Source organism: Raphanus sativus, chromosome 5, assembly GCF_000801105.2.
Source record: "Raphanus sativus cultivar WK10039 chromosome 5, ASM80110v3, whole genome shotgun sequence".
In the NCBI taxonomy this organism is placed as follows: Eukaryota; Viridiplantae; Streptophyta; class Magnoliopsida; order Brassicales; family Brassicaceae; genus Raphanus; species Raphanus sativus.
Genome location: NC_079515.1, coordinates 10,813,479 through 10,840,194, shown reverse-complemented (window position 1 = coordinate 10,840,194; position 26,716 = coordinate 10,813,479). Strand labels below are relative to the sequence as shown.

At 36.2% G+C, this 26,716-nt stretch overlaps 4 protein-coding genes across 20 annotated transcripts; 2 read left to right on the top strand and 2 right to left on the bottom strand.

Annotated features, from left to right (window-relative positions):
• Window positions 1–9,751: 9,751 nt before the first annotated feature.
• On the top strand, window positions 9,752–11,747 carry LOC108856236 (uncharacterized). 17 transcript variants are annotated; one of them, XR_008934395.1, is made up of 6 exons: window positions 9,752–10,116; window positions 10,293–10,408; window positions 10,505–10,814; window positions 10,899–10,982; window positions 11,117–11,274; window positions 11,348–11,747. XR_008934395.1 is itself a non-coding variant. In XM_018630000.2 (6 exons), exons 1-6 carry the CDS (start codon window positions 10,161–10,163, stop codon window positions 11,398–11,400), a joined length of 588 nt encoding a protein of 195 aa, XP_018485502.1. In that variant the 5' UTR covers window positions 9,753–10,160; the 3' UTR covers window positions 11,401–11,747. The 17 variants fall into 17 exon arrangements, 1 of the variants encoding a protein (XP_018485502.1); XM_018630000.2 differs by having other exon boundaries at window positions 9,753–10,206; window positions 10,293–10,394; window positions 10,505–10,593; window positions 10,899–11,038; XR_008934391.1 differs by having other exon boundaries at window positions 9,757–10,116; window positions 10,293–10,422; window positions 10,505–10,593; window positions 10,777–10,814; window positions 10,899–11,274.
• A 4,956-nt stretch (window positions 11,748–16,703) lies between these two features.
• On the top strand, window positions 16,704–23,897 carry LOC108856880 (transcription factor bHLH34). The gene is made up of 6 exons (XM_018630780.2): window positions 16,704–16,863; window positions 17,009–17,114; window positions 22,798–22,923; window positions 23,022–23,099; window positions 23,169–23,331; window positions 23,399–23,897. The coding sequence occupies exons 2-6, from the start codon at window positions 17,011–17,013 to the stop codon at window positions 23,645–23,647; spliced, it is 720 nt and encodes a 239-aa protein (XP_018486282.1). The 5' UTR covers window positions 16,704–16,863; window positions 17,009–17,010; the 3' UTR covers window positions 23,648–23,897.
• LOC130494817 (uncharacterized) lies at window positions 17,226–22,870 on the bottom strand. The gene is made up of 2 exons (XM_056985615.1): window positions 17,965–22,870; window positions 17,226–17,781 (listed from the first exon to the last, which is right to left on the bottom strand). Exon 1 carries the CDS (start codon window positions 22,129–22,131, stop codon window positions 19,051–19,053), a length of 3,081 nt encoding a protein of 1,026 aa, XP_056841595.1. The 5' UTR covers window positions 22,132–22,870; the 3' UTR covers window positions 17,226–17,781; window positions 17,965–19,050.
• A 992-nt stretch (window positions 23,898–24,889) lies between the features above and the next one.
• Window positions 24,890–26,156, bottom strand: LOC108859371 (CASP-like protein 5B3). The gene is made up of 3 exons (XM_018633269.2): window positions 25,762–26,156; window positions 25,398–25,530; window positions 24,890–25,304 (listed from the first exon to the last, which is right to left on the bottom strand). The coding sequence occupies exons 1-3, from the start codon at window positions 25,893–25,895 to the stop codon at window positions 25,107–25,109; spliced, it is 465 nt and encodes a 154-aa protein (XP_018488771.1). The 5' UTR covers window positions 25,896–26,156; the 3' UTR covers window positions 24,890–25,106.
• Window positions 26,157–26,716: the final 560 nt, after the last annotated feature.

Genomic DNA, 26,716 nt, shown 5'->3' with positions numbered 1-26,716 from the left:
ATTTATTGCTAATTTTCCTTTGATTAATTTTATATCAGAAGAAAAAAAATCAATGAGATACACTACTTTTGATTTTAATTTTCTTCACCTTGAATATTGATACAAGGTATAAGCAATATCATAAATGGGTTTCCTTATTTTTCTTTTATAAAACAAATTACATGTATTCTAGGTTATGTTATGTTTTTAGAATAATTTTCATTGTTATGTTTGTTATATCTTTTTTCTCTAACTATTTGTATTTTTTAATGTTTTGATTATTTATTAACTTTTGGTTATGTTTTCATCATTTTAATTAATTTCTCAATTAAGTATAGTGGCCAAAAATGAAAAGTTATGTCAAATTCACTTTTTTATTTTTTTGTATTGAGTTTGATAAAATATGAAAAATAAATATTGTAATGGATTTACCTCCTTTTTTTCTTTAGAAACTTTTCTATATATTATCGAAATTTATTTATTGTATTATTGTTTGTATTTTCATGAAAATATTAAATGTTGGCTAATTTGTTTTCAGAAAATTATGTTATATTATGTATTTTTATTTATTTTATTTTTTTCATTTGTTATATATTTTTCAAAATGTATTTTAATTTTATTTAGTTGTGTATTAATCATTGGTTGTGGTTTTCACTATTTTTCTAATTTCTACATTTGTGTGGATATAGAGTCATATTCTAAAAGTATGGATGATACAATTGATGGTTTACAAGGAAAAATAAAATTAATCAATATAAATTATAAATTATTGTGTTTAGAAATGTCATATTAAATAATTATTTAATCCTTTAAATTTTTAAAAATATATTATCACTTATAAAAATAAATACTTATTACAAATTTAGATCATATTCCTAGCTATTTTAGATAATTAAAAATTTCAAATATTGATCTATACTTTTTTAAAAATCTTTCTAACCAAGTTTAAATCCATTTATTCAGTATCTTTTTTATATTCAGTATTTATAATCTTTAGTAGAAAAATAGTATTTAGAAAATTAACCAAGAAGCAATTAAAATTAAACATTATACTCATTAATCAATTAAGTTGACATGTACAATCAGTCAAGGCAGTTAAGATCCTTCCTAACATGGTTTATAAAATATTTTTACAATATATACACATTCTCTATTTTGAAAACTATGGATACAACTATACAAATCAAATATTATATGGAATAAATTGCCTACAATATTTTTATGTTCTTACAAATGTTATAACTAATGTATCAATTTTTAATACTATACTAACTCATATTTGTCTATTTTTCCTACTTTTAATTCAGAAATTTTATTTTCTAGATATTTTATGCATAAATATAATAATACAAATGTTGGATTTGTTTATATGATGGTCCAAATAAATATCGGTCATATAATTTATTCTAGACCACAAAAAGATTAGTCTATGTAATTAAACACATATTTATTTCTCAAAATGTTATATTAGTACACACATTGCAAATCATGTATAAGATTTAGTACAAACAATGATAAAAGATATTGTCACCCGCTCGACCGAGCGGGTCAAAATCTAGCGTAGCTTATTGAAGATACTATGTTTATCTACAACGATTGCTTCTAGAATAATGTTTTAGCATCTTTTCACTTGCTTCCTGCCATGTTTTGTGAATTCTTTTAACATCCAATATCAGCATATTGTTTTTCATAATATTGAGACAAACATTGGTTAAGGAACTTTGTGTAAGTTGTTTCTTGGAAATAACTATAGCAAACCCACAATTGAACAACAAATTATGATTACTAATTATCAAAAAACATACAACAAGATCACCACCTAGATTTTATGCATAATCACTACATAACCTAATATTATTTAAATCATAAAAGTTGATATACACTGCACTTTCAAAAGCTTACATAAAAGCCACACAAACAAAATATACAATTATATAGTTACATACATCACACAAGTAAAATATATCCCGCGCGTAGCACAAAGTGACCCTAGTATCTTATATAATAAAGTAGACTTTTGTATCTCCATAGGGGGAAAAATGCCATGTGTCATCATCATTTAATTCTTTTTATATTGAGTCATTAAAATTATTTATATGCAAATTTATTTAATTAAGATGTTGAGACCCAATTCCAAAAATTTTGACAACCAAGCCCAATATTTTACATATTTGTTTTTTTACCGTTATCGTGTATTCATATCTATGTTCCACCTACAAAACTTTTACTGAATTATAACGTTTCTGTGTCGCTGAAACATGCTCATCAAATCTGGCCATTAACTCTTTCATTGAAGATATCTCCCATGACGTTGATTTTAAAAACTTTTTTCCTAATTTCATAGATGCTAATAAATAGGAATGCAAATAATCAAATTTTTTCTGCTTCACCAGATTCAACCTTCTGCTTCCTTACACACATATGCCGCCACAATGGTTTCATCCTACATCCTTCTTTCTAAGTTGAAGTTCGGTTGTTGCTCTCAGATAGTGGTTACACGTCTTTTCCGTCTCTGGAAAATATGCAATCTTAAGAAAGTAGAGGAGTTATGGGAGTTCACGAATGCCATCAAGAAATCTTACAACAAATGCAAATAAAAATCTTACAAAAATGCAATTCATATAAAATATTCAACAACAAATAAAATAGTTATATTCAAATAAAAAATAAAATACAATTTATAACGTTAAACTGTTAATCTTAAAACAACAAATGCAAAGTTATTGAAATTTAATATGTTTTACATCAGAAACTTTACAATTATATACAAAACATATTATTGAAAAACACAAACACAAAATATATTAACCTATAACCTATTACGATATAACATAATAAAAACATTAAATAATGTTCTTAACAAATAGAGATGACCACATAATTACATCATCCAAAAAAATTTACTCAACAACAATAAATATCAAAAATTTTAAAAATTTAATACTAAGATTTAGGATTAAAAATACACTGTACCAACTTCGAATGTATCTTTACGATCAATATACATCTGATTGGTTAAATCGATATAGTCACAACTTCTTAATTTTGACAAATCCAGAGCGAGAAGAAACTAGCGGTTAATATAACACCTGTGATTATTTGAAATTATCATCATAAGCACCGCTCACAAAATATAATTTATAGAAATCAACCTAGAAAAGTCCAAAGCATCAAACTATTATAACACCTCCCCATCCTCCCAATATACAAAACTAGGTCTAGACATAAATCTCAAACCCGAACCCGATCCGAAGTAAGAATAGCGGTTCAGTTACGGATCTAGCCAAAAACAAGATCAATTTCATTTACTTTGGATTATCGGTTTGGTTCCATTTTAGCCGATAACTGAAGAGTAACCCGAGTTGAACCGAACAAATACAAAGCTCATAGTATAAAACGTGACAAAAAAAATCATATTATTCCAAATGAGATGACGCAAAATAAAAGATAAATAAAAATGCAGTTTATATAACTAGCATAGATTTATCAATTTAAGTTTTTAGGCATCTTTACTATCATATCTAATTATTGATATATATATATATATATATATAGATTAATAATCGATAGATTAATATCTCTATAAATTAATATAATTTCATAGTTCCAAATTGAGTTTTTGGTTCAATTAGTATCTCGATAAATTTTTTAAAAAATATAATTTTGGTGTATTCCCAACATTATTAATTTATAGAGTTTCACTGTATATATATATATATATATACATATAAATATATATGTATAAACTCTAATTTAATATAATCATTGTAAGATGAAGTCCACATTTATAAATTTTCTAAATCATAATTTAAATTAATAAGTTTCAATTAAATAATAAACAATTCAGCTATTACACTTTCAAACTCTCATGCATATATTTAAACTTAAATTTCTTTCATGGTAATTTTGCAAAGACTACAATCAAATTAATAAATTCCATAAAATCATATACATATTTTGTTTTCTAAAATACTGTTGAGAAATGTTCTAAATAATAAAACTATAGTCAAATCATAACAATATTAGCAAAACCGGCGCGTAGCGCCGGCAAACCCCTAGTATATATATAAAAGAGGGTTTTCTTACACCAGGCAGTGGCACGTCATCAATTCGGGTGCCCACATCGTGACACATGTCCACTTAAACGAAACTATGTGTTTCATTTATTCAGGTTTGTTATTTGTATAGGATTTGGTTATAATGTCTCGAAAGAATTGATATGGGATTTAACAAATATTTTGTTCTTTTCTTTTGAATCTTATGTAAACGAGTCGTAGCGAGTCCTATTAATTTTTTGGACTCGAAAAGAAACAAAAAAATTAGAACTCCATCTTCATCTGCCTTCTTCGAGAATATCGATAGTGTGTAACAGTGAAGTTAGAACAGAGGATAAACCAAACTAGAGCTTACCGAAAGCTTAAGAATGGGAGAATCTAGTCTAGGAAATGATCTAAGGAAGAGAGATCACCCCTAAGAACAAGTATTCAAAAGACAAAGAGCTTGCTCAGAGATCGTAAGAGAGAGAGATGTTGATAAGAAGACAAAATGGTTTTTCTGATAAAACTCTGCAAAAGCAGGTCACACAGTACATAAAGCCGTTTGCTGAACGGTCTCATGACACATTAGCTGGCAAGATAAGGATAAAGTAATAAGGACAAACCCTTATGGTTTACTGAATTGAAATAACATGAACCGGAAATAATAAAATTGGATAGATAAACCGGTTTGGTGTGAACCTGTCACACTACTCCCCGTTTGAGAAGTTCCTTGTCCTCAAGGATCAAAGCCAGGGTGTTGAGCGATGAAATCCTGATAGAACTCCCAGGTTGCCTGGTCAGGTGGGTAACCCTTCCATTGCACGAGGACCTTTGTTACTGCAGCATTGCGATGCTTCACCATCTTTTTCTCTAAGATACACTCCGGTTCCTTTGAGGTGCCAACATCCAGACAGTATTGAGGAAGGGATGGGGCTCCAGTTGGCGGGTTTGGGCACAGTTTAAGCTGACTAACATGAAAAGTGTCATGTATAGACGCAACTGAGGGTAACGCAAGCTTGTAGGCGACAGGACCAACCTTCTCTAACACACGGAAAGGACCATAGAACCGGGGTGAGAGTTTATGAGGAATGTTCCTGTTTTTCAGCGTGTTCTGGCGGTATGGTTGCAGCTTCAAGTAGACATGATCACCCACTTTGAACTCTCTGTGTGATCGACGGGAATCAGCGGACTGCTTCATTCTGTTTTGGGCACGAAGCAAGTGAAACTTCAGCATGTTAATCACCTCCTCTCTTTTCTGTAAACTGCGGTCAACCACTGCGGAAGAGCTCTCACCGGGAAGATAGGGCAGATGAGTTGGAGGAGGTTGACTGTAAATCACTTCGTAAGGCGAGCACTTGATGGCGGAATGGTATGTTGTGTTATACCACCATTCAGCTAGAGGCAACCATTTACTCCAGGAGTGAGGTGCGTCTGCAGTCATGCAGCGAAGATAGGTTTCAAGTGTCTTGTTTGTAGCCTCAGTTTGGCCATCTGTCTGAGGGTGATAGGCTGTTGAGTGCTTCAGATCAACTCCTTGTACCCTGAACAATTCGCGCCACACTTCGCTCAGGAATGTTGGGTCCCTGTCACTGACTATATCGCGCGGTAGGCCGTGGAGCTTGAAGATATTATCAAGAAAAGCTTGAGCCACTTCGATAGCAGTGTAGGGGTGTGATAGAGCAACGAAGTGTGCATTCTTGCTGAGTCTATCAACCACCACTAGTATGCAGTGCTTGCCGCCTGAAGGAGGTAGGCCTTCTATGAAGTCCATTCCAATAGATTCCCAAACGCCATTAGGTACTGGTAAGGGGTGCAGCAAGCCAGGTTTAGCAGCAAGATCGTTCTTGTTTCTCTGACAGACTGAGCAGTTACGCACGTATGCTTGTACCTCCACATTCATGCGAGGCCAATAGAACAGAGATTTAACCCGTTGCAGAGTAGCATCTCTACCGGAGTGTCCTCCCACAGCGGAGTCATGGAGCCAACGAAGGATGTGTAGCTTGACCGCTTCGTTGTTGCCTACGACCAATTTTCCTCTTCTGCGTAGCTCATCATTAGCAAAAGTAAACAGAGGGTGGGATGATTTACTGTCGCGTAGCTCAGATATGAGCTTCCTGAGGTTCGGATCAGTTTCCCATAAGCGCTTAATTGAATCAAGGAAGCCATGATGTTGCTGCGATAGGGTGATGTTGAGTAGTTGAGAGCCAGAAACGCGTGATAGTGCGTCTGCGACCACGTTTTCTTTGCCCTGCTTGTACTGAATCTCAAAGGTGTAGCCCATGAGCTTAGATAACCACATGTGTTGGAAGGGTGTGGTGATCTTCTGATCCATCAGAAACTTTAAGCTCTTTTGGTCGGTTTTGATGATGAAGGGTTTATGGGCTAAATAAGCACTCCACGACTGTACGGCATGAACAACCGCTAGCAGTTCCTTTTCATAAACCGAGAGGCCTTGGTGACGAGGACCGAGTGCTCTGCTTATGTAGCAGATGGGATGACCGTCTTGCATTAAGACCGCACCGATGCCAGTGTTAGAAGCGTCTGTCTCCACGACAAAAGTCTTGGAAAAGTCGGGTAAGGCGAGGACGGGAGCTGAAGATAGAGCAGCTTTCAGTTCCTGAAAAGATTCTGTGGCACTCTGACCCCAGCAGAAGCCTTCTTTCTTTAGAAGAGAGGTGAGAGGTTTGGCGATGACGCTATAAGCCAGAATGAACCTCCGGTAGTAGTTTGCTAGACCAAGAAAACTGCGGAGTTGCTTCTGTGATGTGGGTGTTGGCCATTGCTCGATGATCTTGATCTTCTTAGGGTCAGTGCTGACGCCCTCAGCAGAGATGAAGTGACCCAAATATTCAATGACAGTCGCGCCGAAAGAGCACTTGGATGGTTTCAGAAACAACTGGTGCTGCGAGAGTATCCCAAAGACTTCTTGGAGGTGTAGTAGATGATCATCCCAAGAGTCGCTATAGATGAGGATATCGTCGAAGAACACCAAAACAAATTTCCTGAGGACCTTTTCAAATACCTTGTTCATCAAGCTTTGGAAGGTACATGGAGCGTTGGTGAGGCCGAAGGGCATCACGAGGTACTCGTAGTGGCCAGAATGAGTTTTGAAGGCGGTTTTATAGATATCATCAGGCGACATACGGAGTTGATGAAAGCCTGCTCTCAAGTCTAGCTTCGTGAAGTACTTGGAGCCACCCAATTCATCAAGCAAGTCTTCGAGCAGAGGGATTGGATATTTATCCTTAATAGTTTGCTTATTAAGCCCTCTGAAGTCGACGCATAGCCTCCAAGAACCGTCCTTTTTCTTTACCAATACCACTGGAGAGGCGTAGGGGCTAGTGCTACACTGGATGATTCCTTTGTTGAGCATCTCGCGAACCATATCATCGATAACATCTTTCTGCAGTGTAGAGTAGCGATAGGGCCTGAGGTTGACCGGGTTGGCGCCTGATTCCAGGGGAATGCGATGATCAAATCCTTCTCTGAATGGTGGGAGTTCAGTTGGTTCCACAAACAAAGGGGAGAAGGCGCTTAGTAGAGCCTGTAGTTGAGGATCATTAGCCATGTCGCTGTTGGTAGCAGATAGGTGGGATAGCAGAGAGCTCGGGTTGAGGGTCTGAGAGCTGTCATCAGTGACTTCTCTAAGCTGAAGAACAGCGATTTGAGGCTCCTGCAACATTAGTTTGTTGAAGGTGCTGCCTTTGATAACCTTGCAACTATTCTTAGTGACGCCTCGCAGTACGTTTTTGGTCCCGTTTAGTGTGAACTCCATACGAGGGTTTAGGAAGTCCCAAAGGATTGGTCCCAATGTTGAGAGCCACTGGACGCCTAGCACCAAGTCGCAGCAATCGAGTGGAAGGGTGCGGATCTCAGAAGTGTAGGAGTAGCCTTGTACCTTCCACGAGAAGTTACTGCACTTATATTTGGTGAGCATAGTGCAACCGCTTGCAGCTGTAACGTCCATGGGTTTGGTCTTCTCCAGCAAGCAACCAATCTCATTAGCTACGTTCAGGTCCAAGAAGTTGTGGGTACTACCGTTATCGATCAGTATGTAGAGCTTGCGCTTACCACATTGACCAATCACGCGCATACAATTGAACGTAGAGGAGCCGGTGAGGGCGTTTACTGAGATGACAGGAGCAGGTTGTGGTTGTTCCTGTGGTTCGGTGGTTTCGTTGTCATCATGGTCCGTGTCAGATTCTGAAGAGAGTTCTTCGTCGTCATCACATTCCATAACAAAAATCTGAGATCTTTTGTGTTTAAGGCTATGACCAGGAGTGTAGACCTCATCACAAAACATACAGAGTCCCTTAGCTTTACGGTCCTGCATCTCTTGATAGGAGAATTTCTTAGGTTGTTTATCGGGGTTGTTAGGAAGGAAAGGGTTTGGTTTAGGTGGTTTAGTGTTTGGGGTAGGAGTGGGGAGAAGAGGGGTGGTGGGTTTGGGGGTAGAGTTGTGGTTCTGTTTCCAGTGAGGGTTAAAGGGAGGCTTTTGAGGTCTGGGTGTGTGGAGGATGGATGATTCATGAAGCATAGCTATCTTAGCGGCGCTAGAGACGGAGGTGATTTCAAACTGACGCGTGTGGAGGGACAGATGACGGTTCAAGTTTGCCAAGAAAATACTCAAGGCATGCGCTTCAGGAAGAACCAGTCGCATTCTAGCAGTTTCGAACTTGTCGAGAAAGTCGACGACATTGTCAGAGCCTTGTTTGAGCTCGACTAGCTCAGCTAGAGGGTCGTCGTAGAGTTCGCAGAAGCGACCAGAGATTGCTACAACATATTCAGTCCACGATGGAAACATTCCATAACGTGTACTCATATAGTTGTGGTGCCATTGAGTAGCTTTCCCCGTGAGGTGCATCGAGGCGAGGCGGACTTTCAACTCCGGTGCGGTTCCGTCTATGTCAAAGAACTGCTCGCAGTTTGAAATCCAGTCTCTGAGGTTGGAGCCGTCGAAAGATGGAAACTTTATTTTCGAGAGGCGAGAGGCTAAGCCGTTGTGGGGAGGAGGGGTTCGACTGTCGTGGCGGTGGGGATTAGGGTTTCTGTCGGGTGGGTCCGGTGGTTGGTTTGGAGAGTGGTTGGGTGTGTTTGGGAAGGGAGTGGGTGGGTTGGAGGGGCCTGGATCGAGTGGGGCTTTTTCAGGGTTGTAAATGGCAGGGACGTTGTTGCTGGTGAAGAACATGGCTTCAAGGCGGTCAAAACGGGAGTTCATTGACTCCTGGTTGGCCTTTACTTCCGCAACAAGGGTGTCGTGACGAGAGCGCATCTCGTCGACTTGGTCTATCAGAGAGCGTTCTTGGAGTCTTGTTTCAACCATCGTCGGAGGTCTGAGGAAAGTTGAATCTGATACCAATGTAACAGTGAAGTTAGAACAGAGGATAAACCAAACTAGAGCTTACCGAAAGCTTAAGAATGGGAGAATCTAGTCTAGGAAATGATCTAAGGAAGAGAGATCACCTCTAAGAACAAGTATTCAAAAGACAAAGAGCTTGCTCAGAGATCGTAAGAGAGAGAGAGATGTTGATAAGAAGACAAAATGGTTTTTCTGATAAAACTCTGCAAAAACAGGTCACGCAGTACATAAAGCCGTTTGCTGAACGGTCTCATGACACATTAGCTGGCAAGATAAGGATAAAGTAACAAGGACAAACCCTTATGGTTTACTGAATTGAAATAACATGAACCGGAAATAATAAAATTGGATAGATAAACCGGTTTGGTGTGAACCTGTCACATAGTGGATTCTTAGGGCTCGACGTCTGCACCAGCTCCGATTATGTCAAACAACCATGGCGTTTCTGAAAGGATCTGTGAGTCAGCTCTTCGTATTGGATCTATGTGTCGTTCACCATTCCCGTTGTTACGCTTGCACCTGATCTCCTCTGATCCCTTTCGCAATGAAGTCCTTCATCACCATTAACAGTGTTCTTTAATCCTTGGACCCACATCAACCACGATTGATCATTCAATGCGTCTTTATCTCCTTCACAGTCTGTGGAACTCCGCCTTTAAAAAAGCCAATCTTCTTCCCACGAATGTCATCCTCACTGTTCCTTTCAAGAAAAACTTCATTTCAGTAATGTGGCATCCAAAGGTGTGCTTAATATTCTTGAGTTTCTCACTGATGATTTCTCTGTCATGGATGTGATCGGAATCTCTGGCAAAGTCCTTTTATATGCTATTGGTTTGATTAAAAAAAACACTTCTTTTTTAGCTTAGAGCCATCTTTTTTTTGGCTTTAGACTTAAAAATTCAAGATTTATTTGTCAGGTTCTTCTCAGACAAAAACATGCAGCTCTGAATTGGACTGTGAGGCATGGAAATCAGTTGTTTGTGAGGTAGTAATCAGAGAGGAGAACGTGTTGAAAACAAGTAACGCTGTTTTGGTGGAGTTCAATATGTCCTTCTTCATATTCATAAGCTTTTTAAGAAACCAATCTTTGATAATGGCTAATTCCTCTGCCTTCATGGCCGATTTGCAGCTGTCCGTTTGCTTCGGTTCCGAGAAGCTATAAATATTTGGCGCGGCGGTGAGCTAATTGAAATCGACATGCTCCTCCTGGACGCCAAGGTAATTCTGGCTTGATTACATTGTTTTTCTGTTTTGTTAATCACGCCTCGCGTTGTTCATGTATAGATTATGAAACTTTCAAATCTAATAGTTCTTCACCGGAGATCAATTTATACATGTCTCCGTCATAAAAATTATTCCCCAGGAGTTTTTGTTATCTTAATATAATCATTGTTGTAACAGGATTCCCCAGAAATTTTCGTTAAGAGCTACTTTTACAAGTACTGATCGTTTATATTTTATTACATCATTATACATCCTGTAAAATTATATATGGAACATACTCTCACATGAAACTCTTGCAGGATACTCTCTATCATTGCAGGTGGTTGGTCACAAATAACACTGAAACTACATCAGCAGATTCATTGCTGAGAGGCTATGTCAAGGTTGAGTTGCTGACAATAGCTGAGCTAGCAAAATTATCATCACAACCGAGCCTCGGGTTCACTTGCGACCTTTAATAGTTTGTCTCCACCATCATTCTAAGCTCTGTTTATGATTGCAACATTTATTATTGTAGAAAATATAACTTAGTTGCACTGGGAAAGTCACCTGTATCAAGGCAAAAAATGTATGGTGCTACATATCTTGCTCCAAGTGTACAAGGAAACTTCAGAGGAGTGCCTCATCGTTTGCATATATATTCTGCAATCAGACTAATGTCGTTAGTGTTTTCAGGTACACAGCCATTTCAGTTGTTCTTTTTTATAAAGATATATATGTAACTAAAATATTGTACCCTGTGTATTAGGTATTGTGTGGAGATCATTGTTGTTGACGACCTGGACGAAGCTGTTTCGTTAAGTTTCTATAGTGAAATAACAAAGCTCACCAGTATATGGGCTGCTGATGCTGTTCATCTGCTGGATTATGATCACTGAGGTTTACGATAGGATAGGGAAGGACACAATACTCATTTAGGTTTATGAGAGGATAACGGAGGACATGTATTTTGATTTAAGAAAACTCTACGAAACTCTATCCAAAATGGTCGTTGAGATTCCTCAACTGCATCAATACTCATCTGAAGTTTGCTGAAGAGGAAATGAAGTAGAACAATTGTTTTCTTCTTCTTTGAGATTTCTTTTTTGCGTTGAATCTCTAATAAACAACAGAAATGATTTTATTCAACAATAAACTGTTTAACATCACGCAACTGTCTTCTGTAACAAACGTCTTCATCATCTATGTCTACTACATGTATGCTAAATCATTATCATAGTCTTTTTTGTCATCAACATACACAGACTCATACTGATTCTGTGAACCAAACTAGTAAGTCTGCATCCATGTGAATGACGAACGATGGTTGTTGTCTGACACGTCGTGCTAGACTGTCCGTCTTTGTATTCTCCGTCCGGATTACATGAATGATCTTTGAATTGAAGAAAATTTGTAACATCCGGAGTTGTGATATATGAAAAGGCTTAAGAGAATTTATTTGGCTACCTATGTCACCAAATTTGATTTACTTTTTCCGTCACACATCCATTTAGAATTCCAGAGTGAAGCGTACTTGGGTTGGAGTAGTGAAAGAATGGGTGACCTATCGGAAAGTAATTTGCGATACCGTACGAGTGAGGCCAAAATACGGGGAATGTCATGTGGTGATTGCAGGGACAGTAAACAATGATTTCGAGCCTTGGAAAAAATTAACAACGAGCCGTTGGAACGAGATGGGATCCACAGACCGAGAGAACGGGCGTGGGCGGCCCATTAGCTGTGGGCGGTCGGGGCGTTACAAAATTCCTCTAAGATCTTGATATCTTCCAAATAAATTGCAAACGCTGGTCATTCTTCTGGTTCTGAAACAATCTTCATCAATTGAGAACAATCAGTTGCAAATGTAATCTGAAACTGACGTAAGTTCCTCATACAATTCATTTATCATATTCAATCTACATAATTTAACTTTGTATATATATAAATATCTAATAACAAATAAATAATTGTGTATATATATAGATATAATCCTTAAAAAAAATTTAGTTATAATGAATAAGTTACTTCTTTTATATTGTGTATATCATTAGTTTTAAGAAATAATGTACAAAATAATTTAATTCATGATACAAATATATAACTAACAGCAAAAACAACTTCACTGTACTTAACCTAATAGGCCCTGGCAGCATTGCAGAGCTAGGTAATTAAAATATGCGGCGTTTGAAAACGCCAACGAACGTTTTGTTGTTCCAAACTTCCGAGTGTCAAGAAACTTAAAAACATGAATGATTCGTTTATTCTTCCACTTTGATAAACGATGATCACATTGCTTAACTTGCCTATCCTATCTTTTGATTGGTCGTTTTCCCACTGTGTGTTTTTATTCTTCTTTTTACCAAGTTAGATTTTTGTTCCTTGTCAAGTGGCCACTCTTTTCAAGCCTTCGACTTTAGACCAAACAAGACATTTAGTTTGGCCTTGTATGGAGTATGTGGATATTGCTCACTCTAGAATACACGCGAAACTAAATAGAACATACTTCTTCCATTTAATCATTGTTTACATTTTTACCACAATTCCTAATTTGTTTTTAGTTATACAGATTTATGGGTAGCCTGTTATTGTAAAATTTCCATTTTACAGATTTCTGTATATCAGATTGTAGTAGCTAGTAGGTGGGCGTTATATGTATTTAAACCGAATGGAATTGTAAAATATAAATATAGCCAGTATAGTTTTGGAGTAGTTAAAAGCAAGACCACTCCTGAGTCATGCGAGGCCTAAAACACGTCACATGTAGATGGATGAAAATTCCACGATAACCTAATTGGTTTGAAACATAGTACATGTATGTGATAGTATGTTTGAAATCGGTATCGGTTTAGTATAGAATTCCAAATGATTACAGATATTTCAATAACCTTCAGATATAAATAATCGGTCTCTGATTAAAGAAAAAAAACTAAACTAAAAGATTTTAAACTGAAACGATCTGAGAATATAAAATATATGAATGGGTTAAATATTTTAAACCGGAAACATCTTAAGTAGAATGGCCGTCCCTACTAAATGACTCAACAGACAACACAATTCATCATTTAACTTAATGGAGCTCTATCTACTGTATTTATTTGGTGAAATAAAACTAACGTGATAACCATTCTTATATGTTGTATTGGTTGAAGGGTTCAGATAATATAGTCTTATTTGTAGTTATTTTTTTTCAAAAAGAAAAGACTATATCAAAACTCAAAAGTGATTTAAGTTGATGTTGAGTGATGATAACACTCGCACACCTTTAAATAGTTTTGCAATACTACATGCATTCACTTCTAATGAATTAGGAAAAAAAAGAGAGAATCAATTGTAAAACTAAAAACCCAACTAAAAAAAATTAAACTCAAATAGTCTAGAAAGAAAAATTGGACCAACCTATAAATCGAAGGATCAATTTGCTTAATATTCATATGAGTCATGACAATTAAGAATATAGCCTTGTATGGAAAATATGTCAATTTGTACCATAATCAGACGTTATAGTCCTTTACGGCGCGTGAGCGCTTGTATTATCAAACGCTAGAACTATAAACTATTCTATATATAACATAGATGTAAAATATATTATTCCAACCATAATTATAATGTTAGAAAATAATTTGAGTTCTATAGTATTACTTATTTAAAGGGGTTAATGCAGTTTAAGCAGTGGATAATACGAAAGAACATATTTATTCATAGAACAAATATTTAGTGTAAAAAAATTACGTGAAAAAACAATATAACTGATATATTACAAATAATAAAAATAGATAATTCTATATTATATGACTATATAGTATAGTACATGGACGGATATATAAACAAAATGAAAATATAAAGAGTAAAACATATAGTACAGAACAATTAATTTATACCAACAACCATTATAAAGAGGATGAAGGAAATAAGAAAGCTGAAAATATGAAGGATTTGTAGAAAGTATGCTATATCCTAAACTCAAACCATATACCGAAACCATATATCGTAAACACAAATTCTAAACCCAAACTATATATCCTAAACTATAAACCCAAACTATATACCGTAAACCCAAACTATATACCCTAAACCCAAATCCTAAACCCAAACCATATACCCAAACCATATACCCTAAACCCAAACCTTAATCCTAAACCCTAAACCCTAAACTCCAGCTCTTATCCATTACGTGACTATGCTATACATGTTATGGTATGGAATACTCGACACATTCACAAACTTTGTATATATGAAATTCTCTAAACTTTTCTCAGAGAGAAATGATGAGTAGCAGCGGCGTTGGAGAACAAAACATAAATAGAAATTAGAGTAATTGATAGAAAACAAGATGGCCATTGAAAAGAAATATAAATGGAGAGATGGAAAAAAATATATTTTATCATTATTATTCCATTTTGCCTTTCGTAAATAGAATAGTACAAAATCCTATTATAGCTATATATATTTAATTTATAAATATATGTCAGTTTTATAATAACTAAAACATGTCATATACAAAAAAATCTATATTTTTAATAAGTATATAAGAAATTCAAATTATATTTTTCTAAACTTAGAAAATGAATTAAAAAAGAGAGATAAAAGTGAAAAAGGATAATATGACAATTAATACATAAATATCCTAGCCTAATCTATCTTATTAAAACATGAACATTACAACTTCTTCTAGGTGGATTTTTAAAGGTGGACCTCATATATTTAAATTAAATGTCTCATTCTTTATATATAATACGTACCATAGTCTAACTTTGCATTGATGTATTTCCTTAAATACAATTCTTCTTTTTGTCCATATTCCATATATGATTTTTACATTTATTACATGTCTATTTAAATAAGATATATACTAAGAATACTAAAAATATTAATCGTTCTATAATTACCCTATACAATTCATTTTAAATTGATCAGTATACTTTCATTGGCCATATTAATTTTATTAGTACGAATAACATTAGGTAGATAAGTCATAGGCACATACATAAAGATATGACTATTGTTATAACTACGTTAGGCCTAATCTACTTTCTAAAACAAATAACACATAGCTTCATATATTGTATAGAATATAGTAATATTGTATAGTATTATACTTATACAATAATACTAAAAACAAACCAAACTGAAATATAATATATATATCGAAAATGCTTTGAACCATTACACACAAAATATATTAGACCTCAGAGATAAAATTCACTTTGAAATTACGTAATAATTATTTTAAAAAATTAAATTTCGTAATGTACAAAAAAATATAAGTTTTATATAAAATTTTGTGTTACAATAAAAGACACAACTCGCGCTTGCAAAATGTTATTTTTACATACGAAAGACAGTTTTGATATTGTTCTTTAAACACAAAATTGAATTATACAAACTCGATACTACATAAAACTAAACAATATAGAATACATTTCAAAAATAAAACCCGTGCGGGTGTGCATATGTTTATATAATATATAAATATATTATGTTACACATATTTTCATAGAAATAATACCCCAATGTAAGTTTTGTATGATAAATGTTGAAAATACAAAATATATAGCACTATATATTTTAAATAATACAGAAAAAACTACTTTACGTTATCATAAAATTTAGTAATTAAACACATTACTTATTTAAACACATTAGTACACATTGTTATTTATCAAAATTTTATATTAATACACATTGGCGATCATGTATAACATTTAATAAAAACAAAGATAAAAAAAATAACTCCCGCTCAGTCGAACGGGTCATGATCTAGTTGTTCTTATGGTTAAAGACTTAATTTAAATCCTACTATGTATAGCAAAAATAAATAAAATAAAGCAGCAGCAACACTGAACGATTCTCTTACGTCCTGACCCAACCAAGTTTCATCTTGTTAATGCGTGGCTATACAAAAGCCCCATAAATATTTTTATTGTTTTCAATTTAAATGGAACTATATTCTATTTTGTTGTCTTCTCATATAAACCAAAAGTATTTTAAAAATTCGATATGTTTTTTTCTTCTTATCTCAAGGATACGATTGGCTAAAAAGTCTGAAATACCTAAAATAAAATATGCTTCTGATAACAAAGTCAGAATTTTTACACGTCACTTCAGATTTTTTTTCATTTATACAAAGACAATGTATCATCTCTTTAGGGATAGATACACAGTTTTGTTGAGCGTTCCCTCCCTCCCTCTTGGCGATTTTGCAGATTCTGCATTAAAAAAATCTCTAATGTATCAATCAGACGAAGACGACGACGATTTCCTCGCTGCCCTTTGCTTCGATCAAAGGTTCCTCCCTTTCTTTCTTTTTCTCATTTTCAGTCTCCTTTAAATATTGATTTTTAATCGTAATAATAATCATGAATATGTTTCTTGAAGTTTATCTGTTGTTGTCATTGGTTTTTGATGGAGAGTTTTGCTCTTGATTATGCAGCAATGGAGGTGAAGATCCTTACGCATTTATACAGACAGAACAGGGGAACCTCTTTCAGGATTTCGGGTCATCATCTGGTGGGAATCTGCAGGCAGAGCAAGAACAAGTATGTAACAACAGCATTAGAGCTCAGTTCGATTCTTTTAGTGGAAACCTTCCTCAAGTCTGTAGCTTTTGAAAAGTCTACAGCAGGTGAAACCAATAAGAACACAGAGGATTCGAGATCAACTATCTCTTTATTAAGAATCACTTAAACAATCTTTTACAAAGACTTGTCTAATCCGAATTACTCAACGCCACACACGGCTTGACACGGACCAATTCTTAATCTACCCTTTGAGTGAACCAACCCCTGTTGATCACCTCTACAAATCGCTCACCTTCTGAAACCCCAAACCCCTGTCTGTGTTTCTGTGAGAATACAACGTTAAAAGCTTAACCTAAACTTAGGTCTAAACTTCTCTTTTTATTGCCACCAATTATTTCCAATTGTGCAATATATCTTTTCCTAAAAACCAGCATCACCAAATCTTCCAATTTGTGATCTGAGGATCTTTTAGTTTGTTATTCACGTCCAAACAAGATCAGCCAATGAGAACTCTCCACATCTTCACGTCTTAGTCCCTTCTGTCTTCGTCGATGTGTTACACATTCTCGTCCATGTGTAACACAGCAGCAACACTCTCTCTGTGTCATTGCACCATCATGTCAAGCTCCAAATCCTTGAGCTTACACTCTCCCCCTTTTTATCTGAATATGTCAACTCAAGCATCCTGTAAACATCAACTCACAAACACAAACCTAGTGAAGCACGGAAGCAATATAATTCACTAAACCATTAATCACAAAACAATATGTGAGTTGTTCAGTTCTCCCCCTGATTGTGATCACACAACCAGATTCTACTTGATTGCATATTCTGATAAAACTAACCGGTTCACAGAGAGAATACTTACCTGACGTCGCAAGATCATAGAGAGGAATGACACCTATCTGTTGACTATCCTTCAGAGGAATAAGGATGTACCTTATAAGACTCACTCAAAAGATCTTGTTAGTAAAGACAACCAAGACTGTAAGGACAATCAAGACCAAACTTGTTCACTTTATCAACCCAGAGATTCAACTTCACTTAAACACTGAAGAGTAAGAGACAAAGCAAGCTGAGTTCGACACATTTGCAAGGAAAAGATAAGGACCCCATGATAAATCACCTAGCATGTACATCTGAGATAATTAAATTTAAATGGATTTACAGAATTGAGTTTAGATAACTTTCCTGAGTCAGTAAGATAGATCAGCATCAACCTCATCACATATTTCATCACAAAAGGCGATTAATGAAATCAACTTGTCAGCCTAAACCTGTAGCTATTTCTCAGCCGAGTAGCTGTCACAAGTTCCTTTGTCCAGCAACTAACAGATTCCACTTTGACTGGGATCATGATCACACCGTTTTCAGAAGACACGATGGTCATCTTGTGTTTCTACCTCTTCCTCTGCGGTAGTGTTCTGTTAATGTTCTTTCATCCATTTCAAAACTTCACCAGAACCACATACTTATCAAAACAAAGAGCATCACCAGATACAAAGTGTTGTAGCACCCTGATCCAAGATGAGTGCTTTGAGAAATTTGATTCTGCCCAATCAAAACAGTGATCATCACCAGATACAAAGTGTTGCAACACCCTGATCCAAGATGAGTGTCCTTCATGTCAGGCCTTATTGTCTTTCTTTTCACAGTGTGCAAAACTTCCTGTTATTTGCAGGACACATTTTTAAACATTCTCCCTGCATGTGTTACACTCATCCTCTCCCGTGCTACTGTGTTCAATCCAGACAGTGATCATCACCAAAATCAAAATGTGTTGCATCCTGTTCCGAGATGAGTGCCTTTCTTTAGTGAACTGCTATGATCAGACCCAGTCATTGTAGCTTCTGTTATTCACATGAACAAAACTTGCTGACAAGAGGTTTTAGTTGGTGTGACTCCATATGCGATATCAGCTAGACACATGACCTTCTCTCAAAGACAAAACAAGTTAGAGATCAGAGATTCCAAGAGCTTTTCGCATACACAAAAAGCAATTGAAGTAAGGTAGTTTAACTATATCAACAGCTTTGTTCTCAGATGCAACATGTTCAATGATAACAAGTTTTTCCTCTTCTAATTCTCTAACAAGATGATGTCTAATAACTACTTGCTCAGTCAATGATAGTTGAACAAGATTCATGGGTATGCAGATGACATTCAAGTTATTGCAGTGAACATAAAAAGAGTCAAAAGTATTACCATACTCAGCATGTGTCGATCTCTTTACCAACATATGGATCCTCAACGTTCTCAAGACTATGTTTTCCGTTTCAGCAAGACACGGTGACACCTTGTAGCACACCTTCAGGTTGTCGTTGTCCAAGAAAAACATCCAATTGGCATCACAAACTCCTGTCATCATCATGTTAGTGTCAAGGGAATTATGTAATTTGAGTTCAAGGATACCCTTTACGTGGTTATTGATTTTTCGGACAACCAGTGGGTGTGATGCTTCTGAAGCAGCTTGCCATAGGGTGCATATGTCAGTGATAAGACTGTGCTGTGATCGTATGGTAGTGAGGTAATTCGAACTCTCACCTATACTCGGGGGTGTCACACATTTTTCCCTGTGTGTAACATCTTTCTGAGACAGACTCTCTGTTTTAGAACCAATGGCTTTATGTTGAACTGACCCCATCTGATCCACGTGTCCAGTCACTTTTGTAACAGTTTCCTCATTGTTACATGCTACATAATATGTGTCTCCTTGATCACCACGACCTGAAGTTTCCCTTTCCTTTTCCATCTTGACTTTCTTTTCAATGTGAGATTGACATAATTTGCATTCACAAACCGCATCATGTTTCTCTCTACCCAGGTGTGAAAAACCACGTTTATGATGTAGCTTCGGACTAGCCGAAATTTTGATCTCTGGTTCTTTGACTTGAATGCGTGCCAAGTTACATAGAACTTCTTCCTCTTGTTCTGCAGCACGCTCGTGTGATACATCAGTTCGAAGGTGTAACTCATGACCCGTCTGTCTACTGAATTTAGGATAGAGATCTCGTTTAGCAATCCACGCATATCCACACTTCTTGGGTTCTATGAAGCACAAATTCAGCCTCCATGCTCTTTCAAACTGATTTCTACGAGCGTAACAATAAGCAACTCTGTGTCCGATCTTGCCACAAAAGTGACAGCCGTTCTTTCGCTTAACACCAACTTTACTGTCTTGTATCTTTTGTGTCACAGTGTTTGCTTGAGTTTCATCTTTGTTGTCAGCTGAGACCACTGGGATTGAGCGCTTCACAAACTTGGTTTCTTTATTCTTCTCAACCGTCTGAGAGCTACTCCCATGATAATATCGCTTTGCACTGAACAAGAATTCATTCCCACAAGTTGTGTTTTGCTTCTCTTCCATCTTTGTCACTGGTTCTGATTTATCTTCAGCTTTTATGAACTTTATCCCTTCAGCTTCACTATACTCTTGTGAAGACAACCCTTGATAGCCCAAGCCTGAACTGATTTTTGGAGACTGTCCAATTGATAAAATATGATCCAGAGTTGCTGAACCAGTGTTCAACATCCTCACTTTCTTATGATTCTCAGTGAGTTGCCTTTCCAGAAACTGATTTTTCTCAAGTTCTTGATTCAGCAGTTGTTTCATCTGATGAAACTTTGTTTCAGACTCTTGTAAAACTCGGTTCTGCTCTGCGATAGCTTTTGTAAGGGACTGAAGCCCGGCTTTCTCACCACTCTCTCTTGTTTTTGGCTCAGTCTCAGCTTTTGTATTAGGTTGTTCTAACTCCAGGATATTGACTTGCGCCTTCAACATAGCTGTATCTTTGATGAGTTGCAGATTTTCATGGCTGAGTTCTGCGAATTGTTTGAACAATGCTCTATACTCAGACTTGAGATCAGCAGTCATATCTTCTCCCTCTCTCTCTGAATCTGAGTCTGAGCTAGAATGATGATCACTCATTGTATTCTGACCAGTAAGAGCAACAAAGTTGTTCAACACACCATCTTCATCACTCTCACTTTCTGATTCAGTGTCACTAAAGCATAAAAGAGATCTGTCTTTCTTCAGATTGCTTGGACACTCGCTTGCAGTATGTCCGATACCCTTGCATTCAATACACCTAAGCTCTTTTATCTTTGCTACAGGGCATTCCTTGCGAAGATGGCCAAAGCCTTCACACTCACGACACTGTAAATTATTCTCCTTCTTTCCCTTAGATGGTTCAGACCTAGAACCTTGATTGCTGAAGTGCTGTGAGTCGTTCATGGAGGACTGAATACCTGATCCTTTCTCACCTTTCCCAACATGTTTGACCATTTTGTTGAATTTCTGAACCATAAGAGTTAGATTGTCTTCTAGGCGTTGAACTCTATCTTCTTCCTCTGATTCTGCTGCGAAAACAATCCCATATCCTTTCTGAGTTTTTGATAACTCATGGTTTTTCTCTAGATCTTGTACCTTGAGTATACCAGCAAGTTGATCAAACTTCATGTCATCAGTGTTCATCGCAATTTTTAACACAGCTTTGTAGGCTTCAAATCGAGGAGGTAAACATCTCAACAACTTCTTGACGAGCTCACTCTCTTTGTATTTATTTCCCAGAACAGAGGCTGCACTAGCAATTGAGCTTATCTTAGACACAAAACTAGCAATAGATTCATCTTCCATTCGCAGGTTCTCAAACCTTGTAGCTAGATGATCAATCCTTGTTCTTCTTACACTTGTGTCACCTTCAAAGTGATTGATCAGAACATCCCAAGCCTCCTTTGCTGATTCACATCCTTGAATAATTTTGAATTGGTCCAAATCAACAGCTGAGAATATTACAGTGAGTGCTTTGGAGTTGAACTTTGATGCAACTTTTTCAGATTCTGTCCATCTTTCCTTCGGTTTGGGACCATATGTGTGATCTTCCATGAGCATGGTAGGTGGCGACCAGCCTAGTTCAACAGCAGTCCAGGCGTCTTCATCTATTCCTCGAATGATATGTCTCATCTGAGCCTTCCAATGGCCAAAACTCCCTTCATCCAGCATGTATGGACTCGGTAGGGTGATGAATTCTTTCATGGTTTCAAAGACTTCTTCCGCAGGACCTCAACCTGTATGTGAATACGCAATCCAACGAGGTGACCCGCTCTGATACCAAATGAAAAGTCTACAGCAGGTGAAACCAATAAGAACACAGGGGATTCGAGATCAACTATCTCTTTATTAAGAATCACTTAAACAATCTTTTACAAAGACTTGTCTAATCCGAATTACTCAACGCCACACACGGCTTGACACGGACCAATTCTTAATCTACCCTTTGAGTGAACCAACCCCTGTTGATCACCTCTACAAATCGCTCACCTTCTGAAACCCCAAACCCCTGTCTGTGTTTCTGTGAGAATACAACGTTAAAAGCTTAACCTAAACTTAGGTCTAAACTTCTCTTTTTATTGCCACCAATTATTTCCAATTGTGCAATATATCTTTTCCTAAAAACCAGCATCACCAAATCTTCCAATTTGTGATCTGAGGATCTTTTAGTTTGTTATTCACGTCCAAACAAGATCAGCCAATGAGAACTCTCCACATCTTCACGTCTTAGTCCCTTCTGTCTTCGTCGATGTGTTACACATTTTCGTCCATGTGTAACACAGCAGCAACACTCTCTCTGTGTCATTGCACCATCATGTCAAGCTCCAAATCCTTGAGCTTACAGCTTTCCTTGTGAAAACAACGGTTTAGCAAATTAGACTCCATTGGATTTGGATCATCACAATTGGAGAATGAACAAGTGTGTTGCGGTGTGGTGGAAATCAATTCTTCTTCATCTGTTAAGGAAGAGTTGGAGGAAGAATGCTCAAGAAAGAGGTAAAAGAATCTGACTCCTCTGTTTGTGGTCTTGTTTTAGTAAAGCTTTGTAGCTTGGATTGACATTTGATTGTCTGAATCTGACTATGTATGAACAGGGGACGAAGTGGATCATGTAGCAAGCCAGGAACCAGAGCCTGTCGTGAGAAAAAGAGAAGGGAAATGCTAAATGACAAGTATGTTTGCCTAATGTTTGTGTGTTTAGATGTTAGATACAGTCTCTGATTTTTCTCTCTTTCTTTCAGGTTCATGGATTTGAGCTCTTTTCTGGAACCTACAAGAACTCCAAAGACGGATAAACCAGCCATACTAGATGATGCAATCCGGGTCGTGAATCAGCTCAGAGGTGAAGCTCATGAGCTTAAAGAAACCAACCAGAAGCTTCTAGAAGAGATCAAGACTCTCAAGGTTGGTTTACTCACTTTGTTATAAGACCTTATGCTCATGAGACTTATTCGACTGTGTATGGGAATAGGCGGAGAAGAATGAGCTAAGGGAAGAGAAGCTGGTGTTGAAGGCTGATAAAGAGAAGATGGAGCAACAGTTGAAATCTATTCCATCACCAGGGTTCATGCCTCCTCATCCAGCAGCTTTCCATCAAAACAAAATGGCTGTTTACGCCAGTTACGGTTACTATCCAAACATGCCAATGATGCCATACTTACTCCCACCTTCGCAGCGTGATACTTCTCAAGATCAGCAAAACTGCTCTTTTGCTGCTTGACCTTCCTTCCCGTTTTTTTGGTATCATACTATCAAAAAAATCACTTTGAACTGTTGGTTTCATGCAGATGATTCTTTCGTTATCAGTTTTGCAGTAACCTATTGGGGGTGATAGAGAATGTTATGGCTCTTCCAAGTGTTGAAGCTTATTCTTAGGTTTCTATTTTTGAATAAATTGTCTGAGATACATTTTTTTTGTACGATTGTCATTGATCAATGTCAAATATTTACAAGCTGTTTTAAAAAATATATATCAGTGGCTTTCTAGCTAAAATATATGCAACATGAGTTGCTAGATCGTTTCCTATGGGTGAATAGTGTTGCCTTCCCTATGTTGGTGGTTATAGTCGCATTATCTCCTTTAAAAACTTTTTTTTCTATATATATTCCAAAGACCAACAAGACTGCATTGCCCATTTTAGTGCCGTATCTCAGCCTCTTTCTCTATTTGATCTATTGTACGTCTTTTCCTCTATAATTACCTTTGAAGAGAATAAGAGTTCCGTTGACCAAAAAAAAAAAAAAAAAAGAAGAGAATAAGAGTTCATTTCTTCCTTTTTCCAAATACGCCAAAGGATCCAAATGGATTGGGAAGTAGACAGGTTATGTTAAGGAACATTTTTGTCTTCAAAGAGTTTCAGAAGAAACCTCATTTTGTTTAGGGATTGTATCAAGTCTCCACGATATCTGAGCGTAGTGCCAAAGTAGGTTGTCTAGTCATTGTTGGTCTATGGCAATTTTAGGAAAATTTTCTACTCTCTTGATCAAATAAAACAATATTGGAAATAGATAGATGAAAATTATGGTGCTAAATGTAGAACAATCTGAAAATACAGGTAGTGGAATTAAATAAATAAAAAACAGTACTTCAAAGATGTGGTCCAAGTGGGTCCTACTAGACGCATCTTTGCCACTGAGTTTGTATTGTAAACTCATTTTAATTTCAAGCCGTTGGATATTTTACCATCTTTTTAGCTTCAAAGCAAAGGCAAACGACCAAAACCAACCGTATTTGTTTACATGTTCGTATCATACTTTTGTTTTGATCCAAATGTAACCTTGTAATATTAAGCATCTTTGATAATTACGAAATTTTGGGTTTGTGGATCCATGCATCTCTTACAATAAGGTCAAAACTGTGTAGTTTAATTTTATTTGAATAGTAGATGAAATGGATCTATTTTTGTACCATTATCCATAAACTTAACAGACAAAACGGAAAAAGAGAGGCATTTAAGCTCAATGAAAAAAAATCTGTTAATTCACATAAACGTTATACGTTTGTAACATGAAGAATAACAATCAATCTCAAACAAATGAGAAAAGAAGCTGTGACTTAATGACATCAGTAAATCCAGTATTAGTATACGCTGAAGAGTTAAGTAATCGTGTGTATCTATTAACAATATAAAGAATCAAAAATCTAAAAAAGAGTGTTTGTGTATATGTGGTGTGTTTAACTAGACAGAAGAAGCAAGTAACCAAAGTGTGGTAAGTGAAGAAATGGAGATTGAGATCCAAGAAAGGAAAGCTAAAGTAACAGAGAGTTGATACCTCCAGCAATCTGCTTCAAAAGTGCAGCTTCCTAAATCCCCAAAGTATAAAACCATGACCCCTGCAGATGACGAGGCTCCTGCTAGAGACAATGTCGATGTTACCTGAAACCAGACCAAAACACACACAAAATGGTTTTGGTGATTTCTTGTGTATTTGGTGAGTGAGTGAGAGAAAAAGAGACAGAGATGCTTTACCCAATCTCCAACTACAAATAGGCTGACGAAGACCGGGCTAAGAAGCGTTTTCTTTCTCAATAAAGCAAAGGTGTCTAGTATCGCAAGACCGGAACTCCATATGACTTGCAAACCCATTGCTGCAATTAGGTAGCTGCAAAACCCAAAACTTCCAACTGTAAGATCAAAAGAAAATGTAACAAAATAAGCAAAAAGTTCACAGCTTTAGATCGTAACAGAATCAAAGATTCAACAAATCGGATGACATCTGAAAGCATACAGCTATGAAGATTGATAAAGATTCTAAAAGGAAGCAACTTTCTCAGAACCGGATCTTAAAATCAAATCAATAACTCAATTCCGAGACTGAAGAGTGGAGTTTTACCAGAAAGCAGTGTAGTTGAAGAAGGCACCGGAGGAAACCATGTAAGAAATGGAGGCAGCAGCGAAAACACACTGAGAAACTCTCAAGACAAGACCAGTGAAAGTCCCTGGTGTTCCAGGGATATCTACTCTCATTTCTCTCTCTTCCAAGATTCAAGACGACCCAAGTCGTCAATATACTCTCTTTCTTTACTTCTCCGAAAGCTCAGGCGATTTTTTCCGAGAAAAGCTGAGTTTTTTTTGCTGTTTTCAGGGTACTACGAGATTGAAGGATCAGAGCAGTAAAATCTGGGAAAATTGAAGACTTTTTTCCTTTTTTTTGCTGTTTTTTTTTTCTCTTCAATAGAAAGGGCACATAGAGAGGATCAGGAGAAAGAAGAACAAATGCGCATTTATTTATTTGTTTATTGGAGGGTGGAAAATTAATAAATAGTTTAGCTAATGGTGAAAGTCATGGGCAAAATTTCCAGCGTTTCTTTAATTAATTCAATCTTTAAACTTTTGCATTGTTGGAAGTTCACCTTTTTTTTCTTTTTGAATATTATTTTTCAAAGTTCGGTTGAATATGTTCACTTTTTTTTATTCAAGTTCATATTTGCATTTTACATTTCAAAATGGGAAATTCTGGAAATGTATATTAGAATTATAAGCAAATGTCATGTTAAATACTATGACTAAACTATAGAGAAGTATGTTTTTATGCAGTTACTATAAATTATTTTGTTTTAAATAAATAAGAGAAATTTTCTGGATAGCTTTTTTATTTTATTTTCATACAAATAGTTTTTAAAGAGGAAAATGACTAAAAGATATTTTATTAAAGGATAAACTATGCATTTATATTTTTTGGATTAATTAATTTACACTTAAGGTTTAGAGTTAACAGATGGGTTTTGACTTTTGAGATGTGGTTTCAAATTTCAAAAAAAAAAAAATAATAATTAAAATTTTAAAAT